The sequence below is a fragment of the Dinoponera quadriceps genome, unplaced genomic scaffold (genome assembly GCF_001313825.1).
Source record: "Dinoponera quadriceps isolate SergipeBrazil2010 unplaced genomic scaffold, ASM131382v1 scaffold397, whole genome shotgun sequence".
In the NCBI taxonomy this organism is placed as follows: domain Eukaryota; kingdom Metazoa; phylum Arthropoda; class Insecta; order Hymenoptera; family Formicidae; genus Dinoponera; species Dinoponera quadriceps.
In genome coordinates, this window is record NW_014554705.1 from 452,825 (window position 1) to 463,779 (window position 10,955).

General features: G+C 49.8%; 1 protein-coding gene across 1 annotated transcript; it reads right to left on the bottom strand.

Annotated features, from left to right (window-relative positions):
* Nucleotides 1-4,395, bottom strand: LOC106740893 (forkhead box protein E4-like). Its single transcript, XM_014612357.1, has 2 exons — nt 3,228-4,395; nt 1-266 (listed from the first exon to the last, which is right to left on the bottom strand). Exons 1-2 carry the CDS (start codon nt 4,393-4,395, stop codon nt 1-3), a joined length of 1,434 nt encoding a protein of 477 aa, XP_014467843.1.
* Between the last annotated feature and the right edge of the window lie 6,560 nt (nt 4,396-10,955).

Sequence of the window (10,955 nt, forward strand, 5' to 3'; positions counted from 1 at the left end):
TCACATGTTGTACTTGATCTGATCGTAATACATAGTTGTCGGCGGCGGCGTTGACGCGTGATGAATATTCGTGGACACCGCGCCAGGTATATTGGATATACTCAGGCCGCCGATGTTACTCAGATTTAACGAACCCAGCGAGCTCAAGGAGCTCAAGGTCACCGATCCTCCGGGATGCGCCGCGAAGTAGGATGGCTTCCGATCCACGATCCCGCCGCCGGAACTGCTCGAGCTGGAGCTAGAATTGGCGCATTGCATTTTTATTCCTGAAACAAATCCACCGTTTTTATTCGTCTTTCGACGTATCTGCCTTCTTTTTATGCAGCGTAGCTCGGCGAACGGAAAAAAGACTTGCGCTTTCGAGACTGAACACGTAAATGACTGATTATTTCCCGCTAATCGCAATATATATATATATATATATACCACTTTCAGTACATCGTTTTGACGAGACGCGCGAGTCTCGAAAATATTTGATACCAAACATTCCGCGTACTCGGACGGGATTTCATCGAGTTTCGTTACCCAAGACCGCACAAGTAACGTTGGAAAAAAAAAACTGAAAGATCTCACGATAGAAATTGGTACTTGGGGCAGGCGTAGTAAATCTAAAGCTCCGGCAGTTCTCAAGTAGCCTCCTCTCAAGCGGCCACTTCACTCGTGTCTCGATTTTGTACCGCCTGTTTTTCTTTTTTTCCATTCTTTCTCTCGCGTCCTCGTATTAATTTTCGCTTCTCGTCAGAGAATCGCGGTGATCTCTCTCGGTACCACCTCTGATCCCGGTCTGTCCGACGTGTCGCATATCGTAAGATGTCGTACGCCCCTTACATGAGGAAGAGGGGAAATTTATTATATAGAACATCGGAGATCGGCTAGCGCTACTCCCCGATATCAGCGGAAAATTCGAAAACGTCGGGATGGTTTATCGCTTTTCAAAAATGATCTCTCTTGATTGAGGAGCGCGACGTCGCGAGTGGCATCGCGACGCCTCGAGACGCGACGTCGTGGGTGGTCCGGTGGCGCTGCTGCCAGTCAAAATGCTCTCGCTGCGCGACTGCTCGCGCCAATTCTTTTTCTTTTTCTTTTCGAGAACGCGTACTGCACGCACGCAAGCGCGAAGACTCTGGCTTTCGGGGAGCAGAGAAGTCGCTTCTGACCGAATACCGGCACAACAGAACATAGTTCGGAGTAAAGAGATCGCTCCAGAAATACACGGAGAGCGCTGCGTAAGAAGAGTAAAAAGGCGAGGCGCGTCTGTGGATCGATCTCGTTTACACTCCACTGACTGACGGAAGACGAACAAGAAGAAGAAGTCTGCGCTAGAGGAACGCGTGGGTGGCGCGTTTATCTCCCGTCGATCCACGTTGTATCGAGGTACAGAGAGGAAGAGATTCCTCGCTCGCATTGGCAGAGCCAGAGATCGAGAGTGGATTACCGGTCGCGTGGAATGATTTCAAGTACCGACGGTTTCGTTTCGCTGATTTCCGCAATTTTCGCGTCCTATTTGTCGATAGGCGGAATTCGGGTAAAATTGAAGAGACACGAGCGGTGGAAGCTTCGGATTAATATTCGGTGAATAATCGATTCGCTTTCGTTCAGACGGTGCCGTAAATATCACGATGCTTCGCGTTTCGCGGGGTTAAGGCCGAATTAAATCATCTTGTTTACACCTCCTATAAATGTTTACGCGATAAACGATTCGAGCACGCACTTGCCAGCACGCGACTACGTCGGGCAGGCGACAAAAATTGCATTTACCCCTTTCAAATTGCCGCTCGACCACAAAAGCCGATTATCTTCACGATGCGCGTCCTCCGCTCAATCATTCAATTATCAATGCGCGTGAAATTATTTCGGGGGAACGTTACATCGGAACATTGAAAGATCCGAGGGACGAAGCTCGTGAAAATATATTTGAGAAATTGTTCTCGCAACGACACACCTCATCCGTTCTGTTACCATAAGACACGATGTTAACACGCATTTTATCGTCGCCTTCGCGTCAGACGCGACGTCGACTAAATTAATCCCGCGAGAAGAGGAAATGCCACGAAATGCCTCGTCTTACGGTGTGTTACACATGTTAAGTCACGAGGTACGAGTTACGAGCTCGAAGCATCGCATAAATGCACGTTGTCTTCGTTAATAGCCTCCGTTGACGACTCGTCCGGTGTATTTCGAATACACGGAAAAATATTATTCAAGACTCACAAACATAAGCGAGAATATTATATAAAGATGGAACTCGCTTACACGAAAAACACTTCCGCTAAAAATATTATATTTAGAATAATTCTCGTGAACTGAGAGAAAACAATGCTGGATAGAAAGAACACGATATCATCAGATTATAAGAATTATGTCGGTTTGAAGATATCGTTTTTCTTTTTTCTATCCAATACTTTTTCCTCTCAATTCATGAGAATTATTCTTGAATAACAAGAATATGACATTTCCAGCGAAACTATATAAAATTTCTTAATGCAAACAGGTTTTACGTAAGATTATATATTCTTGTTTATATATGAAAATATGAATCTTGAATTGATATTAGATTCTTTCCGTGTAGAATTTTTCAACGTTGCGTTACAAACGATTGAGTTTGTCCGAATGTACGACTTCGTTACGCGCGCCTACTTATTCCAACATTTGTTGTGGTTGTATTCTTATTTCAACATTTGTTATGGTTGTATATTTTTAAAAATCAAAATAAACACCACTTCCCCTTAATTGAATGTAATTTTGCACTCGACGCGCGAAATAATTTCTAATCGAACTAATCGTGCTCGATCTCGTCTCTTCGGATCTCCAACTCCATCCGTTCGGAAAATTCCAACAGTGAAGAAAGGATGGAACGTCTGATGAAATAGTCGCCGTGGTTTCACTTTGCAGGACACGGCGCCTGAAAGGTCGTAAACTGTCTCCGATTTTCCAGATGGCCCCTAAATGACGTCGCGACCCGTCAACGTTGTCCTCGCGATGCAAAGAGGACTAAACGATCTCAGGCGTGATGTAGCGTTGCAGTCCGCGATTGCATCGAACGCGTATTCGTTGGTGCGCAAACACTACCGGAGCCACGTTGCGAATTTCACTTTTCGATACTCGCCGATTTCCGAGAGCGAAGGGCGAGATGGAAGATCGCTCGACTTTGAACGGCACGCGCGGGGAATTTCTCTCGAAATGCGGAAAACCGAGGAGGATGGTGGGTGAATGAGAAATCAACTCACCGTGATCGGCGACAGGTGTCTGACAGCCGGCGCTGTGCGGCGAGCTGACGTTCGCCACTGGACTGCCGGCGGCTGCTTGCTGCTCCTGCATGGATTGCATGGCGATGTTGACGCTGTTGTTATTGACTCCTGCGAGGCCGTAGCCGACGTAATAATCCTGTCCGGGTGCTTGAGTAGTGGGCGTCGAGTTGGCGCACTTGTAGTTCATCATGCTCTCGTCTTTGTAGTCGACGTGATGATGTTGTTGCTGCGGCTGATCCTTCACGGAGGAAGAGAAAGCATCCGTGGGTCTGTACGTCAACTGGTGATCCTGACTCCTGCTGCCGAACGATCCTGGCTCGCTCTTGAACGCGACCAGCTCCCCATTCCGGTACACCGACGCGGTCGGCTCGCTGGTCTTGTACGTGACCTCGGTGGTCTTGTAGGTGACCTCGGCGATCGGCGGAGACTTGTACGCCGCGCCGTCCGGATACGCCCAATCGGCGGCGGAGACCGCCGCAGCCGCCGCGCTCGGCGCGTACATCGCGTATTCTTGATAGTTTTGGTACTGGTGGTTCTGGTAACCGTTGGTGTACTCGATGCCGCCGCCGGTTAGGTTCTCGTAGCCGGATGTCTGCACGGGACCGGCCGGGCTGGTGTAGTACTGCGGGTACTGCGGCTTCAGCGCCTGGCATTTGCGCCGGAAGCCACGCGGTCGTCGCCGGAAGCTGCCCTCCTCGAACATGTACTCCGTGGACGGGTCGATGGTCCAGTAATGGCCCTTGCCGGGCCTCCCCAAGCCCTTGGGCAGCTTGATGAAGCACTCGTTCAGGCTGAGATTGTGTCGCACCGAGTTCTTCCAGCCCTGGTAAGCGCCGCGGAAGAACGGGAAGCGTTGCTGCAGAAACGAGTAGATCTCGGACAGGGTGAGCCGCTTGCCCGGGCTCGACTGGATGGCCATCACGATCAGCGCGATGTACGAGTACGGCGGCTTCTCTTGCCGTCGTCCGCCGGGTTTACGCGGCAGCTCGCTGCTCGCGGGGTTGCACATCAGCGGCTCCAGGCTCTGCTCCTGCGGCAGGCTCGCCGGCAGCACCGCTCGCGGTTCCTGCATGTCGGGCTCGTTCTTCAACCTCAAGCCGTCCCCGATGTCGCGCGGCACCGACGGCACGATCACGCTCTGGTCCATCGAGAGCGGCCCCTCACAGTCCGGCGGGCATTCTCACCGGCTATCCGTCGCGGGATCAAGGACGACGCTTGTATTTCGGCCTCGAACACTCCCTAACTTCCGGTGGATCCTCTCTTCGTCCTGCGCGCGGGCGCTCCCGCGGAGCAACGAACCCGCGGCCACCACCTCCGGCGACTCGCGGATATTTACACGCGTAAATTGTTTGCGCGATTCCGCCGGCGGAGGGGTATTCAATTATTTAGACTCGTTTCTCCGACGAACTCGCCGCGCGGACTCGCTGATGCGCCGCTAAGTGTTTTCGGATGACTGCTGTTCGCTCGGCCGACCGGAGCGGGATCTCGTCGCGCGGATGACGTTAATAGCGGCGTGACAGCGCGTCGACGAGCTTTCTCTCTATCATGGGCGTGCCGATGGGGTGAGGAACGCGATATCCGGATTGGCCGCGCTCTGACGTTTCGCTCGGAAGCACGCGGTCGCGGCCAATGGCTGCCCCGTCGAACTGCCTTCGGATGGCTTCTGCGTCTCCTTCGTCCTCGTTATCCCGCGACAGAGATTACGGCCAAGCGAGTTGCATAATGACGTTATTATTTCGATTCATCCGTCGGTGGCCGCGCTCCCATTGTTGAGAATAGAACGGAACGCCGGGGACGTTTGCCACCCCCCTGTCGGGATGACTAGCGCTGCAAATTTCCAAGATACGTCCATCCCGAGGAAAAAGGAAATCTCTGGATTACGGAGAGCGTCGTTGTCAAGATGGACATTCGGCGACAACGGCTGTCGAGCGAAAATGATCCCTGGGAAGACGTGGAAATTCTTACGAGACTCGGCACCGTAAACTTGAGGATTTCTCAGGCGCGCGAAAATTGCAAAATTGCAAGTACCGCCTCGAGGGGTACCGCTATGTTGCGAGTGCTGAGTAATGCGTCCGTCGTCGGCGCACAGCTGCGGATGCACACGAAGAAGAGGAAAGGAAAAGCTATTGGTCTGCCTCTTGGCCAACGGGACGCACGCTCCGCCTGTTCGTAGTACCGCCTTGCGATACTTCCTCGCGGCGAGACCTCGTCGTGAGCGAAGTGCGATTTCTTCCGGCGACCGCTGTTGAAAATGTTCACGATCTTCCCGAAATTCCCTGTCGCCAGTTTCCTCCAGAGCCTCGACTCTTCTCCAAATGGACGATAGAAAAATGTCCGTACGCGCCTCTATATTTCTATTCATTGATTCTTCCACCGGGTGTGCCGGTAGATTCATTCCCGCCCGGCTGCGAATCTCGTATCGTAAATATTTAATTTCGTGCGTCGCTTATATTATTACTGGGCGCGAGATGCATCTCTCAACAGCGGAGGACCGACGCCGCACCGTCACTCGATACTCGATGTCGATGGAAGTGCCGATGATCGGGATGTTTATTCGGCTTTGCGCGTGACCGCAGCAGTGACAGAAAGAAAGAGTTCATGCCTTATCACCATGTGCCGCTTTCCGCGTGCTTCAATTCAACTGCGATCCTTGAGAGACGGTCTCGAAAGGATGGCACTTTCGAGTGGTCGTAAAAAGGGAATTTTACTCGTAAAATACAAGCGTTCGCCGGGAGTCGTCCCGTTGGAAGAGGGCTCAGTTGGTAAACAGACGCTCGAGTCGCCACGAAATTACGGAATGTTTCGGTTAATTTCCGACCAATTCTTTCGCTGACACGTGCGGATTAGCGAGGAAAAGAGAGAGAGAGAGCTCCATCGTCGGAAGCTCTCTCTCACGCGCGCGTAATCTTGGTGACGTTGAAGACAGAGTCCGGATCGCGAGAGGACATCAGTGGATGCGCAGCGGAGCGCACTGGATATACGGACGACGAATTCTCAGGAGAAGTTTGTTTGCCTTAGGGCAAACGAGCCGACGAAAGAGGAGCAACGCGCGGCCATCTTGTCTCTGTCTTCATACTTCCTCCCTGTCGACGCGCCGGTCTCGCCCAGGACTCCTCCGTGTTCTCCTTCGCGCGATTCGATCCTTTCCTTCGCTCGTATTTACGTCTAATTTGCGTCTTGAGATAAGCAAGGGGACAACAACATTCGCCGGGCCGTGTCTTAAGGGGTGAAAGTTCAAGTGCTGCGGTCCTCGTTCCGTCGTCTTCTTCCCACTGTGTTCCTCGAAGAGAGAGAGAGAGAAAGCAACCCTCGTAAGATAGTAGCACTGTTTACTACTTTCGAGCTCTCCTGTGACGTTTTCCGCGACAGCCTCGAGTGCCTCCTCGAGGGAAAGTAATTGGCTCCTGTCGTAAGAGGAAGAAAAAATACAAAAGGAAGAAGGGGAAAAATTGAACAAGCGGGAAAAAGTGAAGAAGCGGTAAGACGCAGCCCGAGTGGCGCGCGAATGTCCGTAAACGGATCGGCCGACGAGTCGGGTAAGAACGTGCGCGGAATTGAATATTTCGGACGCGACGGCGATGGTCGGTTCGGAGTGACTTTACTGCCGGAGTCGCGGATGCTTTATTTAAGATAAAAGCGCATCACAAAACCGGGACCACCCCGGGAAAAACCGTGTCGGTTGCACGTGTGCTCGTCGGGAAACCGCAGGCCGGAACCAAAGATTACGGCCGGCAGCGTCTCGCGCGCAACGAACGTTTATACAGGCGGCGGTGGCCCTTGTGATGGTTCTTTTAATTGTCTCGTCCGCGAGAGAGTGACCCACCATATATATATATATATGTATGTGTGTCGGTCCATCAAATTTCGCCAAATGTCTCTGCGTCGAGCTTCCTTCCGAAAGATTCATTCCCCGCTTCGTCATTACTCCACGTACGTACAGTCGCAGGTCTCCCGAATTATCGACAAGTGACAGTTGCGTGGCAGGAACGGACAAAGGGTGCCGGTAATGTATTAAAAGAAATGTGTCGGCGGCACACACAACAGGTGCACTTGTGAATGGCTAGACTGCTGGAAAGGCCGACGGGGTGCGGTATCGAATGCGCGCTAAAATACGAGGAGAGGGTTCGTAAAGGCGCAGCCGCCGATCGACGGCGACGGTATAAAATTACGGTATCGTGTAAACAGAGAATCTCGTCGGCGCGTCTGATGGCGGCTTGGGTGGCCGTCGGGGAGCTTCACGTGTTCTCCGCAAGCGCGGAGGCTGCAACGAGCGAGCGAGCGAACGAGCGCGAGAGAGAGAGAGTGAGAATTTCTCCGCGACAATAGCTTCGACGAGGACGATCGGGTAACGCTTTATTTATAGTGTTCTCGTTTCCTCGCGCGCAAAATCGCGATGATCCACGCGGGACTCCTCGGCCGAGAGTTACCGTTACGCAGGAGCGAGAGGACTCGTGAAATCTGTCCGTTCATAGATGGAATTACGAATCTCCCCGACTGTGTCAGCCTCGATCGCGTGTATAAAATTTGGCGAATCAACAAGCGGTGCTGTCGTAGTTGGCGAAAGTCGATTTATCCTTGGCGAGGTCCCGAGGTGTCTCGTGCAACCGAACAGTGGAAAACCCCCTGCCTTACAACCGCGGGATAACAACGCGTTCGGATTATTTATGCGCTAACCCCGCGCGATTTTCGACAGAAATCCGCGGTAGCAGAAGAAGGGCCCTGCGCTTTCCGAAATAACCAGCATGGCCGGATAAACGTGTCTTATTTTGAGAGCCAGCCCTCCCTCTCCGGACTCGCGGTGTTCCACCATCTCGTGCCCGATCTTACGCAAAAGAAACACTATCCAGACACCGCGCGCGCTCGAGGATGGGCTGTAGAAATCGTGGAGGAATTACGGCAGCTCGCGGGAAAGCGGAACAGACGCAATCTCCTCCGGATCTTTAATCGCCTTTTCTCTCTCCCTCCTCGTCTCTCGTTGCTCGTCTCCGCGAAAGAGGATCGAATCGCACGGATTTCGGGGATACGCAACTTATTCGTCCTCCCGATTTTTTGCGTTTATTGTTCTTGCGAAGCGAGATACGTGGAAATCAAATCGGTACCACCACCGTAGGACCCTCGTGACGCCCTAAAAGCGTGTCGAAATTTTTCACTGTCCACGCCCGCGCCCCCGTGGAGCACGGCTGTTTACGCTACGCGTGTATCCCACTTAATCCCGTGTTTTCGTGTTTATATCTCGACTACCGTAGGGGGTTGTTCCGACACGACCTCTTTCTCCCTCTCTCTTCCATCTCGGCCGTTTTTCCTCCCGCCGACGCGAAGCAGGTCCTAGCGGGATATATTTATAAAAACGGGCGGGTTGCTATCTTTCGCATACGATGAAAATACCGAGGCGAAGTGGCGCAACGATAATCGTTTCAATCAAAGGACGGGATTGCAAAGTGCGAGACAGAATCGTGCGCGCACTCGAGTCGCCCGTATGAATCGTTTTCCTCGGCGAGCAAACGCTTACGGTGTTACAGCTGCGGCCATCTTGCCGCCGCGGGACTTAACAGCCTCGTTAAACATTAACGACCGTTTGTTAGAAGCATCCAGCTACCGGAATAGAACGAGGAACGCGCGACGCGACTTTGCGAATCGTCGCTGTCGATATTTTCTCATCTCGCTGAAACATCCGCGATCAACTCGTTCGCGCCGAGACAATTGTTCTACTCGACGAAGGAAATGCCAGTTTCAATGAAAAATATGTGAAGGATAGTTCGGCTCGATTAATTGCTAAACTAGCGCCGCTCAACAAATGTGTCTCATTAATTTGAGTGTTTCTCTCATTTGTTTTTTCTTTCTTTCTGGTTACAAGTACGCGATTAATCGCGCACTCATAACGAATCTCGTGTCCGCGAAATTAATGACAACTAGCCTGCGTGCCTGCGTGCACCACCTTCTAGGAACCGTTTGCGATGAACCGGAAGATATAAATCTCAACTCTTTCTCCCACCTTCAAACGGTCACCACGTAGAAGATCTCTAGACCGATGTTTCCGTGCGAGGCGCACGGGGTCCCACGCGCTACGCGGACAATTCTTTCCCGTCGGCGTGCTGTTTACAGGACAGAGTATCGTTACGAGCTATCGGACGTGAACCATCTGTCTGAAACGCTCGGTGAGGAGCGAGAAGTCGAACCAAAAAAGTATCTTTTCTTGTCTCTTATTGCACTCTCTGCTACGTTTGTCTCACTAGGTACTTATCACGCGCATCGTTTCTTATCCTCGTGCAAATAAGTATCGACGATAAAAGGAACGAACGAGATGCACGCAGATAGGTTTCAGTATTCCATCTATTGATACTTGGTAAAGAGATGGACATGAAGCAGTTTACCTACTGTGCCGGTCGAGCTACTCGAGGAATAAAAAGTTCAACGGACCGTAACTTTGGCAACAATTATGCCAATGAGATGGTTCTGGAAGTATTTTACAGCTCATAGTCTCGAGTTTTCAGATGTATATTTGAATGTTACATTTCCTTAATTCTTACGAAGCTGCACGAACATAAATCGGAATCCGATACCAAATTTTTGACGAAATTTACGAAGCTACAAACGAAAAATCTTAAAGCATTCGTCGATAAATCAACAGGAAGATTCTCTTTTATTAAAATACATGTATCAAATTTTGTATATAAATACAGTTTTAACATTAAACATTGAGCAGAAGTTGAGGTTTAAGACTAAATAGTTGTCATTTTTTATTCAATATATCTTGGCAGGAAACAAGAACAACATCATGTTATTAACATGTCTAAGAACTAGAGATTTCAAGCTACAAAATGCTTCTTGAAGCATTTTAATATCATAATTTTTGCCAATGTTACAGTTCGTTCAATTTTAAAAGTGTGCCTACCCAGCCATTGAGTCATACTACTTAAAAATAAAAAGATCTTATTTACAAATAAGTTGAAAATAAAAGTACTTTTGTCCCGTCGCTAAGTCGTATTGCTTAATAATAGAAAGGCCTTTCGAATTGTTTTAATAAAAAAATCTTGAAACTACAAAATATAATGTATATCTAATTTATCGTTGAGTCATACTACTTATTCAATTCTTCGTTGGGTATGGTGGCGCCTCGTAGCGGAGGTTACGGAACTAATAAAGAGTAACGGGTTGAATCGTAACAGGCTATTTAGTCGACACTCAAACCTTACTCTGCCGGTACGAACACTGCTTAGATGAGATTCGAACCTACTTGAAATCTCGAAGATGAACGAGTTTCTCCATGAGACCGCTAGATGGCGCAACGAAGCCTGTTTGCCGGCTAGAGCTGATTTGACAATCTCCGGTTAACTTAATCGACCGGTTGAGTGTCAACTATAATTAATTATTTTTGGTCAATTCTGCTTAACAACAAATACGATTTGTCAATTCCAATGGAATAATAAGCAGATTAAATTAACCGAAGGTTGTGAAATTGATCCTCATACGGGTAAATAATTATGACCCGGTACAGCTAGACGCTTTATTTTTATTAGTTCCGAGGTCTCCGCTACGAGCCGCCACCATACTTATTGAAGAATCGTGTACATTGTGGGAAGTGCCTGTACACACGCGCGTCTCCGGATAAAGGATTTAATTTTAAGTTGTAGAGTTCCTCAAGCGATAAAAGATTGCATTAGAAGAATAGGCTAAATCACACGAAAAAGACATCTGTACTATATTTTG